Source organism: Manihot esculenta, chromosome 11 (genome assembly GCF_001659605.2).
Source record: "Manihot esculenta cultivar AM560-2 chromosome 11, M.esculenta_v8, whole genome shotgun sequence".
NCBI lineage: Eukaryota > Viridiplantae > Streptophyta > Magnoliopsida > Malpighiales > Euphorbiaceae > Manihot > Manihot esculenta.
This window is the reverse complement of record NC_035171.2, coordinates 2,965,317-2,988,563: the sequence shown is the minus strand read 5'-3', so window position 1 is coordinate 2,988,563 and position 23,247 is coordinate 2,965,317. Positions and strand designations below refer to the sequence as shown.

General features: G+C 38.8%; 1 protein-coding gene and 1 long non-coding RNA gene across 2 annotated transcripts; one reads left to right on the top strand and one right to left on the bottom strand.

The window, feature by feature from the left end:
• Window positions 1-2,759: 2,759 nt before the first annotated feature.
• Window positions 2,760-4,571, top strand: LOC122725141. The gene is made up of 4 exons (XR_006352590.1): window positions 2,760-3,257; window positions 3,329-3,402; window positions 3,964-4,001; window positions 4,318-4,571. It is a non-coding gene; the product is annotated as an uncharacterized LOC122725141 (long non-coding RNA).
• Window positions 4,572-4,852: 281 nt separating this feature from the next.
• Window positions 4,853-9,014, bottom strand: LOC110607706 (putative leucine-rich repeat receptor-like serine/threonine-protein kinase At2g19230). The gene is given in 12 exon segments (XM_043961968.1): window positions 4,853-5,433; window positions 5,527-5,716; window positions 5,812-5,874; window positions 5,957-6,083; window positions 6,204-6,421; window positions 6,481-6,647; window positions 6,870-6,950; window positions 7,041-7,112; window positions 7,289-7,360; window positions 7,494-7,635; window positions 7,732-8,757; window positions 8,857-9,014. Coding segments are annotated over 12 exon segments (2,718 nt in total). The 5' UTR covers window positions 8,987-9,014; the 3' UTR covers window positions 4,853-5,003.
• Window positions 9,015-23,247: the final 14,233 nt, after the last annotated feature.

The window sequence follows — 23,247 nt, the reverse complement described above, 5'->3', positions numbered from 1 at the left end:
AATTATCAGACTTGTCGTCATTTCTTAAATTTTTAGGATATAAAATTTAAATAATTATAAATATTTAAATCCTTCAATTTTAATGTATTAAAATGAATAGTATCTGAATTCAAAAATCTGTAACTTTCTCAAAACTTTCAAATTTTCAATTCTCTTAGTATAAAATGAAACTAAATATATAATATTAACTTTTTTTTTCTTATACACAAACACAAAAAGATTTGAAATTTTTTTGACTTACTGCTATTTTACAAATTTTTGGGTATAGAATTCAAGTAATTATAAACACTTAAATCTTTTAATTTTTATATATTAAAACAGATTGGTCTTTAGATTTAAAATCTATAGATTTCTCAAAATTTCCACCATTTTTAATTCCTCCTATCTTTCGCAGGTAAAACAAACATTACAAAATAAACACTTCTATTCATTCAAACACCTAATACAACTAAACCATTCTTGCTACTGTTATAAGCAACAAAAATATACAAATTTATAATAAAGTTTTTAAATTTCATAATACACATCTATCAACTTGCCATTTACCTTTGGAGGAGAGAATGAGAAAGGAAGAAGGAGGATTTGGGTTCTTAGATATAAAAATTTCTTTTATATGTGTTGTATAGTACAATAAAAGTATTGTGCGAAGAAAAAATATATACAATGATCCATTAATTATAATATAAAGATTAAAATATAATTTATCCAATTATTATCTATGAACATACAAAATAAAGTCTTGCACACCAAATATTAGAGATTCTTTTAGTTGATCCACTCCTAGACGTCTACATCTTCTAGTATTGTCCTTTCTTCCACTTCTTCAGTTTCAGAGTCTGGTGGAGATCGGACCAATCCTAAGTCCTTTATAACTTTTTGTAATTTTGGAGAATGATATATAAATTATACGCTCATACTACTTTTTTTTTTTTGAAATAGGGGTTGGGGGAATCGAACCTTAGACCTTTCAAGGCTACAGGATGCACTTTCCACCAGGCTAAGCCTTGGAGTGCATACGCTCATACTACTGGATGTATTTTATTTGGTGTATATATATAATTTTTTTTTTATCTTTATAGAGGAAATAGTGGTGTAAATATATTATGAATTAACTAGACTAGCCACTAATCTTCTCTTTCATGTTTTTTTCTTATATTTTAAAATTATGGCAGATTATACGTATTCATTATATATATATATTCAGGAAAAAATATGTCAGTTTTCTAGTCATATCCGTCCCTACAGGTTAGAGAGCGGGTGTGATAATTTTTGATATCAGAGCTTAGATTTATAGATTCTGTAGACTTTTTTTCGGGTTAGTGTTCTTAATTATATTCTAATAATTCTTTTTGTATTTTTATTTGTAGGACAATGCCGCCTAGAGTAGGTAATAGAAGTCGAGACTATGGTATTCATACAGTTAGATTAGCTAATATTGGCCGACCTCCTAGGGATCCTACAGTTACACCTCCACCTCTAGAAGGGGTGGCAGATCATGTTTTAACTGAGAGTGGAGATGAGCATAGAGATTCTGCTTCTCAAGGTATTGAATCAGGGGCATATCCGACTGCACCACCACCTTCCTCGACACCTGTAGTTGCACCTCCTGTTACACCTGTAACTCCACCTCTTGTTTCACCTATAGCATCGGCTATTCCTTTTCAGATAAATACAGACCTAGGTGATTTTGTGGTACAAGTAGTTATAACTAAACTTAGAGATTAATGGGAGATAGTGGATCGTGCTAAGCGTTTGAGGGCTTATGATTTTTAGGGTTCTTTTAATGCTGATATTGCAAATAAATGGTTAAAAAAAGTGATAAAAGTGTTTGAATTAATTAAGTTGACCGATGCAGTAAGGTAGATAATGTACATGGATTACTTCAGGGTAAGGCCGATAGTGAGTTTGATAGCATACATCGCAGACATGGAGTCAGATTGACTTGACTTGGGATCAACTTGTATATGAATTTTGCCAAGAGTATTTATCAGAAAGTTACAGGAAGTGAAAACAGGATACCTTTTTCGGGTTGTTTCAAGGAAGCTTCTCAGTAAGAGAGTATGTTGACAAGTTTGAGACCTCTATTATTTTATTTTAGACACATTGCCTTTTGAGGAAGCGAAATATAATAGATTTAGAGAGGGTCTACACGTCAGTATCAAATCATCTATGACTTAGTTTAGAGGTAATAATTTTATTGTAGTAATTATAAACACTTAATTTCTTTAATTTTTATATATTAAAATAAATCAAAATTTAGATTTAAAGTTAGTAGTTTTCTTAAAATTTTTACCATTTTCAATTCTCTTATCTTTTACGGTCAAAGTAAATATTATAAAACAAATACTTTCATTCATTCAAACACTTTATACAACTAAACCATTTTTACTACTATTATAAGCAATGAAAATATATAAATTTACAATAAAATTTTCAAATTTCATAATACATCTCTATCAACTTGCCATTCACCTTTGGATGAATGACAAAAGAAGAAAGAGGATTTAAGTTTTTAAATAAAAAAGTTTCTTTTATTTGTATTGTGTAGTACAATAAGAATATTATGAAAAGAAAAAATATATAAATTAATTCGTTAATTATAATATAAGAATTAAAATATAGTTATCTAATTATTACCTGCGAACATACAAAATAAAGGTTTGCACACCAAATATTTTCAGCTCCCATTGACTAGGGCTGAGCAGATTTCGGTTTAAACCGAAATAACTGACCGAACCGAACCGAACTAAAAATTTGGTTCGGTTTTATTTTTAATTCGGTTCGGTTCGGTTTTAATTTTCTGAAAAATCGGTGATTTCGGTTCGGTTCGGTTTTAGATTCAAAAATTTCGATTAGACCGAACCGAACCGAAATCACTAAACTACGTCGTTTTGAAATGTACCCTTATATTTGCCCTAAATCTAAAAGCCTGAGTCACGCTACCCATCTCCATTCCACGCCGCCTCGCGAATTAGCAACGTTGACGACTCCTCACCTCACTGTCGGCGTCGGTCGTCACTCTCCACGGAATCGTCGGCGTCGGTCGTCACTCTCCACGCGGCGCATACCTTCGTCTCTCTCAAACCAAATCCCTAATCTCCATCCTTCGCGTCTTCAATCCGTAGCCACAGCCACCCACCCCAGTCGCTAGTCCCACAGCCACCCACCGGCCACCCACCCTGCCACCCTTCGCGTCTCTCTCTCACGGCCATCGCTCGCGTCTCTCTCTCTCATAGCCGTCGCTCGCGAGACTCACTGTAAGTTTCATGAACTTAGCTTGTAAGTTTAGCTTGTAAGTTTCAGTGTTTCACAGCCGTCTCTCTCACAGGTGATTCACAACACTCTAAATACTCAAAGAAGGTTCAGTTGCTCAGTCTCACCGTGTTGGTAGAGTTAGCTCAGGTATTTTTTTTTTTAAGAACATTTTTTGGTGAGTAATTTCTGGGTTCTTTCTAGGATGAAATTTGGTTGCTGTAAGTGTTTGAATTATGCTTTTTTGGGTTTTGTTTCAAGTGTTTTGGTATTGTGTTTCTGGTAAATTTTGTTGCTACTTTGATCTGTTAGTGTTTTGCTGATTTCTTTTTTCCTTTAGTTTTAGTGCTACAGTTCATTTGATGGATTTACTGCTTGTGGAACTGCGTCTTGTTTATGTTATTTGATTTTTTATGCTAAACGAGTGGTGCCAAGAATTATTTTAGAGATCTGCTCTTAGTTTTGGGAGCTTCTGTTTCCAAGTTTCTTGTAATTATAATTTTCTTTTCTATCATAATTGTCAGGTTGTACCAGAACTTGGAAAAGTTTGGTGCCCATGCAAGTGCATAACACATTAATAGGCTAGGTCAAAATTGTCTAGATGTTTGTGTTTTTTTGCAGAATGTAAAACTGGAACCTCTTAGTTTTAATCATTTGAATTTTAGTTTAATAATTCTAATATTTTTTTTCATGTTTTTCTTTACTCACCAGCTTATGAAGCAAGTCAGGTTGTTCTTAAAAAAGATCAGGTAAATGCTTTCTCATTGCCTCTTCCAATTTAATGGCATCCTTCCCTGGGACCCCATACCACATTTTTGGATCACCCCAATGCATGTAATTCAGTGAATATAAGTGATGATCTTCAACATGCTGTTTCAGAATATTAAACAAAAAGAAAATGTAAGAGTTGATAATAATCAACATCTAAAATAAACAGATGAATTTAAGGCTCAAACCATTTTTCAATTAGACAGAAAATTTAATTCCAACATCAAATTTAACTTTCATAGTAATCAGCACTTAAAGACTTATTTACTGGATGAGCTCAATGACTTTATTCCACAGTGGGAAGCAAGAGAGAAGTAAAGGCCGGGTTTACTGCTGTTTATAATTTCTTGGCATTTGAAGAATGGAGAAATTGAAGAATGGAGAAATTGAAGAATAGAGGGTTGATTGTTGGTGATATAACTGTTGATGGATATTTTGGAATTAACTATTTTATTAGGTTTTATGTTTATTAAATGGAGGATATCTGAATGTGGATTTATGGTTGGTTGTTAGTGGATTATATGAAGTATGGACTACTTATTATTATATTCTGATGATGTTGTTTTGATGTTTGAATTGTTTTATAATTTAACTATTATATTTGATTAAGTATATTAGGTTAAGTATATTAGGTTAATTGTTGATATTGTTTTGATGTTTGAATTGTTGATTAATTTGGATTTTATGATTAATTGATTGAATTTTATGATTAATTAAATATATTAGGTTTAAATCAATTTTTATTAGGCCCAAATTATAATATAATTCAATGAAATTAGAAAAAAAGTTTCAAAAATCGGTTTTGAACCGAACCGAACCGAACCGGTTCGGTTCGATTCGGTTCGGTTTTTTATCTTATTTGGTTCGGTTCGGTTTACATTTTGAAACAATTCGGTTAATTCGGTTTTGGCCGGTTCGATTCGGTACCGAACCGAACCGACCGATGCACACCCCTACCATTGACATCGGGACGTGATATGAGACTACCTTGGACTAGGAGCCGTTTCAGTGTAGATTTCCAAAGACCTCATTTCAAGTGAATTGATGGATCTTGTCCTTCCTCTATCCATCCTCTGAGATCCAACAACAGCTGTTACCATACCCAAACATTCCTTCAGTTCAATCAATACATCAGTCATGTCTGGCCTTCGAGTTGCTGTATTCAGTACACAGGACAGAGCTATTTCCACAGCTTTCCAGGCAGAATTGGTATCGAAGTCTCCCTGTAGCCTGGGATCAACTATGCTTCTGACATCGCCATTCTCAAATATTGGTGTAACCCACTCTTGTATTCGAATAATTTCTCCATTGAAGTCTCTTCTTATGGCAGGTTGACCAGTTATCAGCTCAAGTAGAATTATCCCAAAGCTGTATATGTCGCTTTTCTTATTAAAGTTTCCTGATGACTGAGCCCTAATTGAAAAATGAAAAGAAACTGGATATCAGCAGATCACCAGCTGAAAAAGTTTAGAGAGCATTAGAATAAATGTGGAGATGAGAACCTACTGAGGATCCAGGTAGCCGAGTGTGCCTGCAGGACGAGTTGTTATATGTGAACCACTTTCATTTGTGAAAGCTCTTGATAGCCCGAAATCAGATATCTTTGCTCCCAATTTTTCATTCAATAAGATGTTGGAAGTCTTCAAATCCCTGTGGATTATGGGTGGCTTGCAACCGTTATGTAGATATTCCAGTCCTGCAACTCCCCATAGAGAATTAGATGACTCAAAGAAGTAAGAAATTATCAATGAAGAGAAAAGTTAAATAATCTGAAATGGATCAGATAGGAACCGTGTGCTGCATCTGCTGCAATATGAAGTCTTTCATTCCAATTCAAAGTACTTCCACTTGTCTCTGCAATCAAAATATGTAAACAATCTTCTCTTTCAGTTGGTGTTGTTCAAGAAAAATGAGAGGCATAGAATAAGTTGGTTACCTGATAAATGCTCTCGCAAATTTCCATTAACCTTGTATTCATAAATCAGAGCCTTATTATGACGGTCATCACAGTAGCCAATTAGAGAAACCAAGTTTCTGTGATGAACAATCATCAACAGTTGTGCCTGCATTCCAAATTGCTAATCCATTTTAGCTAACATATGGTATAAATCTTGAAGTCAAGGTTGACAGAGAGAATAAATAATTCAAGTCAATAAAAGAATTGCAGAATCTTTCTCTCTGACCTCAGCTTGAAATTCCTTATAGCCTTGCCTTGAATTTTGAGAGAGCAATTTGACAGCAACTTGAGTGTTATCTTTCAGAGTCCCCATGTAAACTTTTCCGAACCCTCCTTCTCCAATAATGGTTTCAAAGTTATCAGGAATACTGACAATATCTGTATAAGTAAAAGATCGATTCTTTGAATTTACTAATCCTTCCTTCTTAGATTGTGATGTTCCTGGGAAAGCATCAAAATAGATGGAGTGGAATCATCCTTGGAGCAATGAAGATGATCATGATTGTAAAATGAAATATTACCTTCTCGTCTTTTCATTCTCCAAAAGACAAATATACTGCTGAGAAGCACCGTAAGTATTGCAACGGATGCTACAACTATTGGAAGTGGAAAATTTCGCTTCTGTTTCTCACAGGAATCTGTGTGGCAAAGATTTGGGTTTCCGTCCAAGCTGGCATTAAGTAGAACATCATTAAATATCTTAGTGATCAATTATCATATGACTGATTATGATGTGATGCCTAACCATAAGAGAAGAAACTGTTCACCTCGTATGTAGGAAAAACAATTGAAAAGATGCAAAATTAAAAGAAAGTAAAAGCATTTGGACACGGCCAACTTTAGACCAACTACATAGATTGACTACAGATGAAGGATCTAAGGTAGCTCAAACCTCAGCTGCAATAGACCACTGTTAGATTTTTGGACAAGAGACCGAGGAACTGAACCTGTGAGCTTGTTTCCGGTTAAATTTCTGAGGAAAAAACAAAAGACTATGAAGTAAATCACCTGTATACTCTAAGCTGAAATTTCTCATGGCAATTATCAAAGCTAATTAACTTACAGAACAGTTAAATTTGGCAGTTGTGCTAAGAATTCTGGAACTGTTCCAGTAAGTTCATTGCCTGATAAGTCTCTAAAAAGACAAAGAAACGGCCTATCAATAGATTTTTTTTTTAATCAGCATAAATAGATGCCACAGAAATATGGTAGTAACTAAGTGAAACAGCAGATGGTAGTGGGCAGCTGGTGTTTCTGTAGAATCTAACTCAGAACCAAAAATTTATTAATTACAAGTCAATTAATACTTACAAGTACTGTATCGCTTTGAGCTTGGAGAATGAGGAAGAAATGCTTCCATTCAATGTACTTGCACTGAGGTCCCTGCTCATGATTTGCCGAGTAAAAGCATCAGTTGAGAAACTTAATCAAAATAGAAGCTGTATATCTTGATAAAAATTTATAATATGCTGTTGGTTATAGTCTTATCAGAAAGATAATTTGAAAAAGAACTCACAAAAAGATGATCCTAGGAGAATTATTGTAGTAGCTGCAATTCAAGCCTGTCCAAGAATAAGCTTTAGGCATACATGGGTCTCCTTGCCAGCTATCATCTTTATTAATATTGTATGTTTGCTGGATGGCCATTATAGCATCAACTAATTTAATTCACAAGAAAGATCACAGGGTGAGAAAATAAGCATCATGTAAAATCACAGAGCGGAAGAGAAATATAAATTGAACAATGTAGCTACCATCTGCTGGGTCTGTGGGGGAAACGGGGTCCATCCACGGAATGAAAATCTCCAAGGCGTTGAGGATTGGTGGATGGTGAGACTGTACAGTCGGATCGATAGAAAAATAAACATATCCAATGGTTCTTGATTTACGAGGTCGAGTACAAATGCTGAGTGGCTGCAAGTATTGGAGGGTAAAAGGTCCATAGTTTTCACCATTAAAATTGATGGTGAATTCTCTTGGACCTTGAGAAATCTGTAATATTTCTGCAAAGTGAAAGCAGGCATAGTATTCATAGTCATAATAATTATTAGTGAAAATTGAGTGATTAAATGATCAGAGGGGACTCATCGGTTGGACTGCAGTTCTTAAAACTTGAAGGGGTGTTCTAAGGGGATTGCTGCTATTCTGGACGTCAATATTTGAGGTGGTGTTCAATGAAATGCAATCGACAAACGTCCATGGGAGCCAGAACCGATCATAAACATCATCCTTGTACCTGACATATCTATTGGTCGAATTATTACCAAGGTCATATCGTTCCACTAGATATAGGTCTTTGGACTCAATTCTATAAATGGAAGGGTTGAGAGGCCTCAATTCCAATGCTGAAATAAAAGGTGTTCCATGGCCAATGTTTACGAGGCAGATCTTAATGGTATCAGTTAAAGAAAAATGAATAATCTCACGTACTGAATTTGGACTTGAAGGTTGCACTGTCGTCCAAAGATTAACACCGAGATACAACTCAAACCTTGGAACTTCATTGTTGGAGTCATAATTTCCATATCTGAAGAATGCTCTGATAAGATAATTTTGATTTTTACCTTGCTCAGGTCTCAACGTATAGCAATTCCTTCTTCCTTTAGGAAAGAATCTTAAACTTTGGAATACATGTCCAAAATAAGGATCCTTGTAATCATATTCAGGAGACACGTTCCCGTTTTTTCCAGTGTTTATGAAATCTTTGTCAGAGTTGTAAAATATTCCAGTTTCTTTGTCCAAATAATCTCGATCCGCCCCACAATCGATGCTTATGAAACCTTAGAATTATTTTACAAAAAGAAAAAAACCCAGTATCAGAAATCAACAAAGTCAGGCAATGAGCAAGAAGAACGTAGGATATAAAAAGTTGTCCCTACCCGAGGTACTGGACGCAAGCTTTCTTCTGTCGACGAGAGCTGCAGCTAGTTTGAATTTTCCCAGAGTAGCACACAGCAGAACAAAGATTAGCCATAGTGTGACTGAAACCATTGCTTTCTGTCCGTCCATTTCCTTCTTTTCCTGACACTTATTTGATTCTCTCTGATCAGACAAGTCCACTACTCCCGACTGGTGAAAATCTCAGATATATAACACCCGAGAAAGTGAAAGACGTCTCCAGTTACGAATAACTCGTCGTACACTCAGGAGACTGGAAGTAAACCTGATCCTGCCCCAGTTTGAGGGGAAGTCATATATATTGACCCGTTGTCGTTTCCTTGCAATAATTTCTGTACCTTCCATCACTGCAAGATTTCCTCGAATTACAAACAAAAATCACAAACGGATTTTGAGCCCTTTAAAAACTCAAATGAATTCGTAAACGATGGTGCGTGTAAATTTTGCTGTTCTAATAATTTTTAGAAATATTTTCGCTATTACTTCTTTCTAACAAACTCTTAACTACCTAAAAATATCTTAAATCTTTTTTTGTTTTTATGATTTTAATATATTAAATTACTTTTTAACAATAAGTAATAAATACTTAACTATATAAATTTTTATCCAACATTTAATAAATTATTTTAAATTAATTAATAATTAAAAAAATTAATTAAATAAAATAAACAGAGTCAAATATTTGGTACAAGGTTGGGACCATTCCGTAGATTTTGGTTACCACTTACAAAGCACGCAGTGGACTTGAGGCTGTACCTTTGCCGAAGTTTCCAACCCAAAGAAAGGAGTAGATCTTACAAATCTCAAAGTTTAGTCGGTCTGAGGACGCAATTTCCTTATTTTTTTTTTCTTTATTAAAAAATATATATTTCCGATCATTCTAATCCACGGCCAATTAAGCGTAAAAAGTAAAAAAAAAAAAAAAAAAAAAAAAAAAAAAAACCTTAAATTTGAGATAACATATTACTCTATGGCGAATGTAGGAACTAAAGGAGTACAATTTAAATAAGCAAATAAAATATATTTTTTATTTTATTATTTTTCTTGATTTTTTTTATCATTTTTGAATTATTATTTTTTATTATAATAATATATAAATTGACTATTATAATTTTATTTAATTTTATATTATTTTCAAATTAATTAATTATAAATTATTATTTTTAAATAAATATTTAAAATATTTTTTAATATTTAATAAAATTTAATATTTTTAAAATAGTATAATTGAAAAATTAATAAAATAAATTACCTTTCTGATTACATGTAAAAAATTAAAATAAATAAAAATTATGAGATAATGAGAGTATAACATAAATATATATTTAAAAAATAAAATTTTATAAAAAGTAAATAAATTGATATTCTTATCTATTTTTTATTAATTAAAAAATATTTTTAATGATACCATTATAAATATTTTGCAAATATATTTTTTAATATAAACTATCAATCATTTATTCACGATTCATCATCATCAATTTTATTATAAAATAAGAAAAAAAAATTTTCGCTATGGTGGTAATATATAAATCTATAAAAAAATAATATTATTAAAATAATATAATATTGAAATATGATTCTTCTAACAAAAATAAATATTCTAACCCATTAAAATTTATTCTTGTATAATTTCAATCATATAAATAGATTAGTAATTGATATTGTTGAAACAAAACTATTGTGGTCTGAATAGAGTTGTGTTGCGATTGGTCAATCCTGTAAGAAAGAGAACGTGAGGTGGTTGACGCCTACAGCAGCTACTCCGATATTCAAGTCAATACATGGAAAACAAGGGCGAGTATAAAGGATTGCTTAGAATTTAAGAGTAATTGTTCAAGAGAATAGCATACATTTGTCTCTGTGATCTTTATCTTTTATACTGTAAGAAGGTAGATTAATTATAATATTTTTTAAAAATTTGACAATAATATAGCCGGCTCGTTGATAAAGGATCTTTTGAGTTAATTGGTCGGGGTCCCGTGATTACAGGCATTAACAATAATTTCCTGTGGAGTCTCGCCCTGTAGTTGAGAGGGCGAGTACTGATGAATTGAATCGACTTGAAGCTGACCAGAAGTGTTCGAGTCTTTTTTTTTCTCTCGGTGGGATCGGGTATAGTCTTATCAGACTCTTGTCACGTGACCATTTCTTTGAGTATCAAATTATTGTGTAATATCAAAAGTTACCCCCTGTTTTTCGATTTTTTAAATTCAAAGATGACAGCTGTCTTTATAATTTAGGGCATGTGACTCATTTAAATTGGCCTTTACATGTTCACATTGTTTTACCTACTCCACGTGGCTCATTTAGATTGGTCTTTTCCTGTTCGCGTCGTATAACCTTCTCCTGCCCATAAATAACAATTGCCTTACGAAAATTAAAAATAACAAACCAAACTTAACACTTGGTCACAATAACAGCTTGAAAATTTGGTTAATCAAGGTTGACCCCTGGTCGTTGGTCTAGCGAATACTCTCTTGGTGGCCTAGTCACAAAATGTGTCATGGTCTTGAAGTGTAAATCATATCGACTGTTCTGAGTGGAACCGTGCGGCCTTAGTTTAGCCCGTCGAACTAAGTCAACTTTTATCTAAACTAGCGCACACTATCCTTGCTTCCTTCTTATTGATCCGAGCGATATACTAACGTCTTGGCGAATTTTTGGGCTTTCTCGCCCCAATCAGCTCTGGTGATTTTTCAGACACTTTTCAATTTGGTGAGTATCCGGACATTCTCTAACCCTGACGAATTTTTGAATATTTTTCAGCCCTATCAAACTTTCGGGCTAATAGGACCCTTGCTCTTATTTATTTGTTTGTTTTTAAACTACTTTTTTTCTCAGTTAAAAATTTTGCTGTTCTAATAATTTTTAGAAATATTTTCGCTACTACTCCTTTTTAACAAATTCTTAATTACCTAAAAATATCTCAAATAATTTTTTTATGATTTTAATATATTAAATTACTTTTTAACAATAAGTAACAAATACTTAACTATATAAATTTTTATCCAACATTTAATAAATTATTTAAATTATTTAATAATTAAAAAAATTAATTAAATTAAGTGAAAAGAGTCAAATATTTGGTGCAAGGGACGAGCCCGTAGATTTTGGTTACCACTTACAAAGCACGCAGTGGACTTGAGACTGAAAAACAGTCGAAGTTTCCAACCCAAAAAAAAGGGTAGATCTTAAAAATCTCGGACGCAATTTCCATTTTTTTTTAAAAAATTAATTCAAATAACTTCTTCGAGATTTATTTTTCCCTTATTTAAAATAATTAATTTAAATTATTTAATAATTTTTATCTAATATTATATATATATATTATACTAAGCCTAAAAAATCTCATGAATATAAAAAGAATTAAAAATATATATATATAATAAGAGCTCTGGGTTCGGAAAGGGTCCCAAAACCAGCCTTCCTCACTCCTGAAAATCAGAGGTTTACTTTGTCATTTTCAAAAAAAAAATTCTTTTTAAATCAAATCTTCTCCTTTTCAATTTAATCAATTCATAAATTTTTAAAATTTCAAACTACATTCTTCTTTAAATTAATATTCTGACTATAAATTTCAAAATTTGAACAAGTGAATTTTATCCCTTTTATTTAAATTATTACGATTTAATTTATTTTCTCTACTATTAAATAATAATTTTTGTGATTTAAAAATTAAAAAAGATAAATTTTAGTTAGATCAATCAGATTCTATTTTTAGGATTTATAATTTTTATAAGTTGATTTAAATAATATTTATATTTTATTGAGTGTTTTTAAAAATCTAATTACGTCGGAATACTATATATATATATATATATATATATATAAAATATAAAATTTGCATTTCACATTTTATATTTTCATCTTAAAATATTTATTTATCACTTGAAACATTATTTTTATCTTGCCCTGAGTATAAGTGTGTAACGACCCGGAAACCGGACCGCTACCGGCGCTAGGATCCAGATCGGCTTAAGGCCGCCGGAACCCGTAGCAAGCTTAATATACATCCTGTATACCTGTTAAATCTCATACATGATCATACATATACATAAAGATTTTAAACTTTTTCTTTCATTTACCAAGCTTACCATGTGCATGCACAACTCATAATCATAAACCCCACACTGGAGCCCTCATCAAATGCTCCAATTGGGCGACATATTATACCTTAAGTTTGGTTTACATAAACATCATTAATACATTTCATTAGAAAGATCATATACCAAAAAGGGAATTAACACACACTAGGGCCAAGCACAATTCTATCCTCAATACAATTCTTTACATTACATGACTGTTTAGTACTATTCATTACATCATATTCTTTCTCATGTCCACTTACTAGCTATTACATACATAAAACTTCCTACTCTAGCTGACTTCCCGGACTGTCTCGTACCTGCAAACTTGGGGATTAAGGGAATGGGGTGAGCTAAAAAGCCTAGTGAGCAGAACTAAAAACTGTTAAGTAAAACGTGCCATTATGAAATGCATCACGTCACAGCAAATCACATCAAGGACGGACTTGTCACCTATAGCCCTCTACATATCTAATAGTGCCTGAACGTAGAATGGGTCCTGGTTTTTCCCTTACATAACATATCATAACATTCCAAAATGCCAGGGACCTAGAATGGGTCTTCCTGGACTTTTCTTTTACATAGTGCCAGGGACGTAGAATGGGTCTTCCTGGACTTCCGTACCATATCATCATCATATCATGTCATCTCATCTCATATTGAGGGCTAAGGATCATCCAATATCCATCCACATCATCATCATATTATGCAATGCAACATATTCGTGAATTCTAATGCAAACAACCTATAATAACATGGCATTCGTGATGCATGATCATGCTAAAAGTTTCATTAATTTAAAAGCATAGTTTCGTTCTACTCACCTCTGGTAGACGCTGGACTGACTTTGCAACAGCTAACACTGCTGGCCTCCTCGGTCCCTCGGGTCCGATCCTACACAGGTGGACTCGAATGAGGTGCCAAACACACTCTAAACAACTCATAAACAACTCCCCAAAAACCCCCTAAAACATTCTCAAAACATGCAGAGAAAACAACCATGAAAGGGCTGGACAGGGCACTTTCGGCGGTACTTTCGGCGACCGAAGGTCCCTTCCAGAGCCGAAAGCCATGCAGGTTCGGGGGCACTTTCGGCGGCCGAAGTCTCTCTCCAGATCCGAAAGTCAGGCACTTTCGGCGGCACCTTCGGCGGCCGAAAGTCTGCTCCATATCCAAAACTCAACTTTCGGGGGCAAGGTTAGGCGGCCAAACCATGCATCCACAGGCAGGTTCGGCGGCCGAAACTACCTTCAGCGGCCGAACCTGAGTTCATCCAGAACTCAGCCTCTTATGCATACAAGCCTTTCAAACACCCAAAACAACCCAAAACCTTACATGCTGTAATACCCGGCTCGAGTCCGGCATCGGCATTCCTGTAGTCCGGTGGAATCTCGGGTGTCGGAACCCTCGAGAAGGGTAATGCATATGTTTTCCAAAGTATTTTCACTTGTTTTCATGTTTTGACGTGTTAAAAGCATGGAGTTTTGAAAGAAAAGCAATAAGGGAGACATGCAAAGGTTCGGCCGCCGAAGGTAACTTTCGGCCGCCGAACATTGCATGGTTGCGGCTTCACGTTCGGCTGCCGAAGGTGGTCTGGCCAGCCACCTATAAAAGGGCCAAGGGTCGGTGGAAGGAGGTTATTTCTCCTCCACTTGCAGCCAGAGGTGAGTTTCAGCCTCTCCTACGTTGACTTTCATGTTTTCCATGATTTTCAGCAAATCTTTCAAGAGTTTTAAGAGTTTTGGTGACTTTTGAAGGTTTTGAGCAAAAGAACCACGTTTTGAAGCTTGGAGCTTTGGAAGAGCTTTTCTTCATATCTCCACGTTAGGATCCTTCATCCTCAAGTTGTGAAAGAGGTAAGTGAAGATCCTGAGCTTCTTTGATGCTTTTGAAAGGTTTTCTGAAGTTTGTATGGGTAGTATGCATGTTTAGGTTTAGGTGAGGTTTTTGATGATTTGTGGTGTTCAACCATGTTTAAGTGTTATGTGCTGTGTTTGTTTGGGGTTTTAGGGTAGTTTTAGACCCCTTTGTGCATATATATGTGTATATGCTAGTTGGGAGTAGTTGATATGCATGGTTGTAGGTTTTTGGGCAAAGTTTGCATGAAACAGAGCAGGGTTCTGTCCTTCGGGCAAAACCAGGTTCGGCCGCCGAAGGAAGGTTCGGCCGCCGAAGGAAGGTTCGGCCGCCGAACCCCTTGTGGAGGCAGTTTCGGCTGCCAAAGGTTGCCCCCGAAAGCTAGGCTTTCGGTTTAGAAAGGGACTTTCGGCCGCCGAAAGAGGGAGTTTGGCCGCCGAAAGTGTGTGAGTTTCGTCTCTGGACGAGACCTTCGGCCGCCGAAGGTGCCGCCGAACATGCATGAGTTTCGTCTCTGGAGTAGGGTTTCGGCCGCCGAACCTGCCGCCGAAAGTGCCCTGTCCAGCTTTCTTTAGCATGTGTTATGTGTTGGTTTGAGTGAGTTTAGCGGGGTTTTGGGGAGTTGCTTAGAGATGTTCTTGAGTGAGTTTAGTCCCTCATTTGAGTCCACCTGTGTAGGTACGGACCAGAGGAATCAGGGAAGTCAGCAGTGAGTCCAGTGTCAGAACCTGCAGAGTCAATTCAGAGATAACCAAAGGTGAGTGGAATTTAACTTAATGTTTTAATATGAGAACTGATATTTTATCATGCTTCATGCATCATGAATATGCTATAGGGTGAGTGCATTAGTGTACACAAAGATGATGCATTGCATTTATCCTTGTACTTGGCATTGCTCCTTGTACATTGTTTATGTGAGACGGCACGGACTTCGTGAGGATTCATTAGCCCTCAGAGGAAAGACCTGGAACAGCCCTACGGGGACCAGGCACACAAAGACCTGGAACAGCCCTACGGGGACCAGGCACATGGTACTTAGGTACCCCAGATGAGATAGAGGGAGTTTTGATCCGTCCGGCCGAGGTGATGTGATTATGTGTTGCATTCCATGAGAGCATGTTTTATCACCTGGTATTTTATTACTATTCTACTCACTGGGCTATCGTAGCTCATCCCTCTCCCCTAACTCCAGTTGTGCAGGTTCAGAGGTCAGAGAGAACTCAGCAGGGTACAGGAAAAGTACAGAGTGGTGTAATAGCTAGTGTGGACATGTAAATGTATAGAGATAGTGTATATGTACAGTGTATAGCATAGTGCTTGACTTATAAAAGTTGTAATCCCTTTGTGGAGTCACATGATCAGTTTATGTATGTTTCTTTATTCTTGTTTATGAGCAAAACCAGGCTTAACATTATGAGATTGATCCGCCTAGAGCCATGAGGAGCTCTAGTAGGGATTAGTAGAGCACAGAGAGAGTGCATGCACAGGTTAAGCCTTGGAATGAAGAAAACTTTTATGTTTTTACAGCAAATGTATGATCATGTATGGGATTTCACAGGTATACAGACAGGATAGCAGGCTTACTACGGGTCCCGGCGACCTTAAGTCGATCTGGATCCTAGTGCCGGTAGCAGTTCGGTTTCCGGGCTGTTACAGATTGGTATCAGAGCCCTAGGTTCATATGGTCGGACCTCTAGAGAGAGAGTTGGGCTCATAGAGAGGTTTAGCAGGTCAAGCATCATAGGAAAAACATGTCCACGAGGATAGGATGTTCGTCCTGTCGATATGCTGCAATGCCATGAGTTATGCATGTGCATTTTTTGATGTGTTGCTTATGTATTATGTGATTTGTTGTTTTCCTAGAGAGTGAAGATGCGAGGAACTCGTCGATCCGCGAGATTGACTGGAGTCCCACCTGTAAGTGAGGGTACAGCTGCTCGTCCACCTGCCTTGCCAAGGGCAAGATCTCACAGGTCAAGCAGGGAAGGAACGTCACGAGACCCGAGAAGGTCTTCTGACGAGAGCAGGAGAGGAGTAAGCAGAGGGGGAAGGTCAGTAGAAGAAAGAGGTGTGATGGAAGAGGATCAGAGTAGAGATGTAAGCATGGGTGTAGGAAGGTCAGAAGAAGGTATGGGGGAGTCCCAGGGAGGTATGCAGGCCTCGGGGTTTGGTTATCCACCCTTTCCTCAGGGCCCAGAGTACCCAATGGGAGGCACGTCGGATTACTCTAGCTTTGCTCCATATCCACCCTACATGCCATATATGCCCTATCCTTCCTTTTATCCACCATATCACATGTATCCACCCCCACCTGTTCATCCAAGTCCAGTACAACCTGAAGTGAGGGAACCAGTTCCTCCACCACCACCTCCTGAACCCGTAGCCCCTGTTGTGGAAGCACAGCAACCCAGTTCTTCAGGGGGAAGTAAGGTGAAGATGACCGAGTACTTAAAGTTGGATGCTCCTAAATTCAATACAGGAGATGATCCCTTTGAGTATCTCAGTGCAGTTAGAATGATAACAAGTGAGTTGGGAGCAGATGATGGTAGAGCTATTGAGATGGCAGGGTTCACTTTAAAGTGTAAGAAAGCTAGAGAATGGTTCAAGAACTATGTGGACCCGAGACTTGAGAGTATGACATGGGAAGAGTTCGCCAACGAATTTGCTGGATGGGCTTTTCCTGACAGTTCCAGGGAACTAAAGGTTGTGGAGTTTGAGCAGTTGAGACAGACGGAGGAGATGAGTGTTGATGCATATACAGATAAGTTCCTGGAATTGTTGCCATATGTCGGTCAGGCATATGAGACAGATCAGAAGAAGGCAAAGAGATATGCCACAAGGCTTCATCCCAGGTATTTCTCTTTGATTCTTCATGCGGAGAAGGAAAGTTTCCACTCTATTGTGGATGCTGCTAGAAAGATGGAGGCCAGTGCCATAAGTCAAGGTGTAGTTAAGGCACAGTCTTCTGGTGTTAAACCCGGTTCCTCCTCACAGAGTACAGCAAGTGCAAGTAAGATGAGATGGGAGAAATTCAGAGGAAAGAGAGGCAAGTTTTGGAACAGGCTTAAGTCGGGTCTGGGAATGAGTAGTGGCTCCAGTTCTGGCGCAGATTTTCCAGTGTGCAAGAGGTGTGGCAAACAGCATAGAGGAGCTTGTCAGTTGGGATCCACAGCCTGCTATAGATGTGGGCAGGAGGGACATTATGCACGGGAATGTCCTCAGGCGATTTTGGTTGCACCATCCCAGCAGATGAGTGCGGGCAGTGTAGTACAGCCCGTAGCTTCAGCCATACCACCAAGCAGTGGCAGAGGAAGAGGAAGAGGGGCAGCCTCTTCATCAGGGATGGGTTCCCGAGGTGCAGGTCCGTCAGCCCCAGCACGGATTTTCACCCTGACTCAGCAGGAGGCAGACACGTCGAACACGGTGGTGTCAGGTAATCTCATCATTGGGTGTTCAGAGGTGTATGCTTTAATGGACCCCGGTGCTTCTCACTCTTTCATTTCTTCTAGAGCTGCAAAGAGGTTGGGTCTGATGGTGTCTCCGTTAGAGTGTCCTCTATGGGTCAGTGGACCCAAATGTGATCCATCTTTGGCAGAGTCAGTCTGTCGGTTCAGTCCAGTGTGCATAGAGGGTAGATACCTTCCAGCTGACCTGGTGGTTCTAGAGTTGACAGATTTTGATGTCATTCTAGGGATGGACTGGTTATCTACGTATGATGCTACCCTGAACTGTAGAGACAAGGTAGTCAGTGTCAGAGACCAGGATGGGTCAGAGTGTGTCTTCAGAGGAGACAGGAGAGGGACACCTAGGGGTTTGATATCAGCCCTCCAGGCTCGTAGGATGTTACGGAAGGGGTGTCAGGGGTTCCTAGCTTATGTGAGAGAGCTAGACAGTCAGGTTAGGGAACCATCCTCAGTACCAGTTGTTAGAGACTTCCCAGATTTGTTTCCTGAAGAGCTTCCAGGACTACCACCTGATAGGGAAATAGAGTTCGAGATTGAGTTGATGCCCAATGCCAGACCGATCTCTATTCCTCCCTACAGGATGGCACCAGCAGAGTTGCGAGAGTTAAAAGAGCAGTTACAGGATTTGGTAGCTAAGGGTTTCATCCGCCCGAGTACCTCACCCTGGGGTGCTCCAGTATTATTTGTCAGAAAGAAGGATGGACCTCTTAGACTTTGTGTCGACTACAGACAGTTGAACAAAGTCACGATAAAAAATAAGTATCCTTTACCCAGGATCGATGATCTATTCGACCAGCTGGCAGGAGCAGGTTGTTTTTCTAAAATAGATCTGAGATCCGGATACCATCAGTTGAAGATCAGGGAAGGAGATGTATCTAAGACTGCTTTTAGAACCAGATATGGGCATTATGAGTTCCTTGTGATGCCGTTTGGGTTGACTAACGCCCCTGCAGCATTCATGGATCTCATGAACAGGGTTTTCAGGGAGTACTTGGATCGTTTTGTGATCGTCTTTATTGATGATATCTTGGTGTACTCCAGGAATGCAGAGGACCATGCCCAGCATCTGCGGATAGTGCTGCAAACCTTGAGAGAGCATGGCTTGTATGCCAAGTTCTCCAAGTGCGAGTTCTGGCTAAGGAGCATTTCCTTTTTGGGACATGTTGTATCAGAGGAAGGTATAGCAGTAGATCCCAAAAAGGTAGAGGCAGTAGCCAATTGGCCTACACCCACTACAGTGACAGAGATCAAGAGTTTTCTGGGTTTGGCAGACTACTATCGGAGGTTTGTTTAGGACTTCTCGAAGATAGCTGCTCCTATGACCAGACTGACCAGAAAGAATCAAAAGTTTGTGTGGTCAGAGGAATGTGAGGAAAGTTTTGCAGAGTTGAAGAGACGGTTAACTTCAGCACCGGTGTTAGCTCTGCCGATCAGTGATGACGATTTCACAGTGTTCTGTGATGCATCCCGAGTGGGATTAGGTTGTGTGTTGATGCAAAATGATAGAGTGATAGCTTATGCTTCTAGACAGCTGAAGAAGCACGAGCTGAACTATCCGACACACGATCTGGAGATGGCAGCTGTTATCTTTGCACTTAAGATGTGGAGGCATTACCTCTATGGGGTAAAGTGTGAGATCTATACGGATCATAAGAGCCTGCAGCACATCTTAAGTCAGAGAGAGTTAAACCTGAGGCAGAGACGGTGGGTAGAATTGCTCAGTGATTACGATTGTAAGATCCAGTATCATCCGGGCAAAGCTAATGTTGTAGCTGATGCCTTAAGCCGAAAGTCACTTGGCAGTTTATCCCACATTGCAGTAGAGAGAAGACCGGTGGTGAAGGATTTCTACAAGCTCGTGGAAGAAGGGTTACAATTGCAGTTATCTGGTACGGGTGCTTTGCTCGCACAGATGAGAGTGACACCAGTGTTTCTAGAGCAAGTGGCTCTGAAACAGCACGAAGATCCCGAGTTAGTGAAGATTGCCAGGACTGTTCAATCTGGCAACAGTTCAGAGTTCAGATTTGACGGTGAGGGGATTCTTCGGCACGGTAAGAGGTTATGTGTACCAGATGATAGCAGTTTGAAGGCAGACATTATGAGGGAAGCTCATAATGCGCGGTATAGCATTCACCCGGGAGCCACCAAGATGTATCAAGATCTGAGAAGGGTGTATTGGTGGCCAGCAATGAAGAGAGAAGTGGCACAGTTTGTGTCAGCCTGCGAGACATGTCAAAGGGTGAAGCTAGAGCACCAGAAGCCGGCTGGAATGCTTAACCCACTGCCGATTCCAGAATGGAAATGGGAGAACATAGCTATGGATTTTGTAGTGGGGTTACCGGCAACGTCTAACAGATTAGACTCCATATGGGTGATTGTGGATAGACTCACTAAATCTGCCCACTTTATTCCAGTCAGGAGTAACTACTCTGTGGACAAGTTGGCGCAGGTGTATGTAGACGAGATAGTAAGGTTGCATGGAATTCCAGTGTCGATAGTATCAGATCGAGGACCTCAGTTCACCTCCAGGTTTTGGCGGAGTCTGCAAACTGAAATGGGCACAAGGTTGGATTTCAGCACTGCTTTCCATCCACAGACAGACGGTCAGTCAGAGAGAACCATCCAGACCATTGAAGATATGTTGAGAATGTGTGTGTTAGACTTTGGCGGTTCTTGGAGGCAGCATCTACCTCTGGTGGAGTTTGCCTACAACAACAGCCATCATGCTAGCATAGGGATGGCTCCTTATGAAGCTCTGTATGGGAGGAAGTGCCGAACACCTGTTTGCTGGGAAGAGGTAGGAGAGAAAACTCTTGCAGGGCCAGAGTTAGTTGAGATAACCAGCAAATTAGTGCCTATCATCAGAGAGAGGATCAAAACAGCTGTAAGCAGACAGAAAAGCTATGCAGACATCCGTAGGAAGCAGATCGAGTTCCAGGAGGGGGATATGGTATTGCTTAAGGTGTCTCCGATGAAGGGAGTGGTTCGGTTTGGAAAGAAGGGTAAACTGGCCCCACGGTACATTGGTCCCTTTGAGATCTTGCAGAAGATCGGGCCTGTGTCGTATAAGCTAGATTTACCGGCTTCTATGGAAAGAATTCACCCGGTATTCCATGTTTCTATGTTGAAAAAGTTTGTGTCAGATCCAGAGAAGGTTCTTCGGGAACCTGAGGTGGAAATCTTAAGTGATCTCACCTATGTAGAGCAGCCAGTGCGGATCCTTGACACCCAGATCAGAAAGCTGAGAAACAAGGAAATACCAATGGTGAAAGTCCTATGGAACCACCACAATCTAGAAGAGTGCACCTGGGAGACACGGGAGGCTATGCTCCAGCAATACCCATATCTGTTTTAAGGTTAGTTTTCCCCTTTTCTATGTGTTTATGTTGTGTTAGGGACATTCGGGGACGAATGTTTTTTTAAGGGGGGGAGAATGTAATACCCGGCTCGAGTCCGGCATCGGCATTCCTGTAGTCCGGTGGAATCTCGGGTGTCGGAACCCTCGAGAAGGGTAATGCATATGTTTTCCAAAGTATTTTCACTTGTTTTCATGTTTTGACGTGTTAAAAGCATGGAGTTTTGAAAGAAAAGCAATAAGGGAGACATGCAAAGGTTCGGCCGCCGAAGGTAACTTTCGGCCGCCGAACATTGCATGGTTGCGGCTTCACGTTCGGCTGCCGAAGGTGGTCTGGCCAGCCACCTATAAAAGGGCCAAGGGTCGGTGGAAGGAGGTTATTTCTCCTCCACTTGCAGCCAGAGGTGAGTTTCAGCCTCTCCTACGTTGACTTTCATGTTTTCCATGATTTTCAGCAAATCTTTCAAGAGTTTTAAGAGTTTTGGTGACTTTTGAAGGTTTTGAGCAAAAGAACCACGTTTTGAAGCTTGGAGCTTTGGAAGAGCTTTTCTTCATATCTCCACGTTAGGATCCTTCATCCTCAAGTTGTGAAAGAGGTAAGTGAAGATCCTGAGCTTCTTTGATGCTTTTGAAAGGTTTTCTGAAGTTTGTATGGGTAGTATGCATGTTTAGGTTTAGGTGAGGTTTTTGATGATTTGTGGTGTTCAACCATGTTTAAGTGTTATGTGCTGTGTTTGTTTGGGGTTTTAGGGTAGTTTTAGACCCCTTTGTGCATATATATGTGTATATGCTAGTTGGGAGTAGTTGATATGCATGGTTGTAGGTTTTTGGGCAAAGTTTGCATGAAACAGAGCAGGGTTCTGTCCTTCGGGCAAAACCAGGTTCGGCCGCCGAAGGAAGGTTCGGCCGCCGAACCCCTTGTGGAGGCAGTTTCGGCTGCCAAAGGTTGCCCCCGAAAGCTAGGCTTTCGGTTTAGAAAGGGACTTTCGGCCGCCGAAAGAGGGAGTTTGGCCGCCGAAAGTGTGTGAGTTTCGTCTCTGGACGAGACCTTCGGCCGCCGAAGGTGCCGCCGAACATGCATGAGTTTCGTCTCTGGAGTAGGGTTTCGGCCGCCGAACCTGCCGCCGAAAGTGCCCTGTCCAGCTTTCTTTAGCATGTGTTATGTGTTGGTTTGAGTGAGTTTAGCGGGGTTTTGGGGAGTTGCTTAGAGATGTTCTTGAGTGAGTTTAGTCCCTCATTTGAGTCCACCTGTGTAGGTACGGACCAGAGGAATCAGGGAAGTCAGCAGTGAGTCCAGTGTCAGAACCTGCAGAGTCAATTCAGAGATAACCAAAGGTGAGTGGAATTTAACTTAATGTTTTAATATGAGAACTGATATTTTATCATGCTTCATGCATCATGAATATGCTATAGGGTGAGTGCATTAGTGTACACAAAGATGATGCATTGCATTTATCCTTGTACTTGGCATTGCTCCTTGTACATTGTTTATGTGAGACGGCACGGACTTCGTGAGGATTCATTAGCCCTCAGAGGAAAGACCTGGAATAGCCCTACGGGGACCAGGCACACAAAGACCTGGAACAGCCCTACGGGGACCAGGCACAT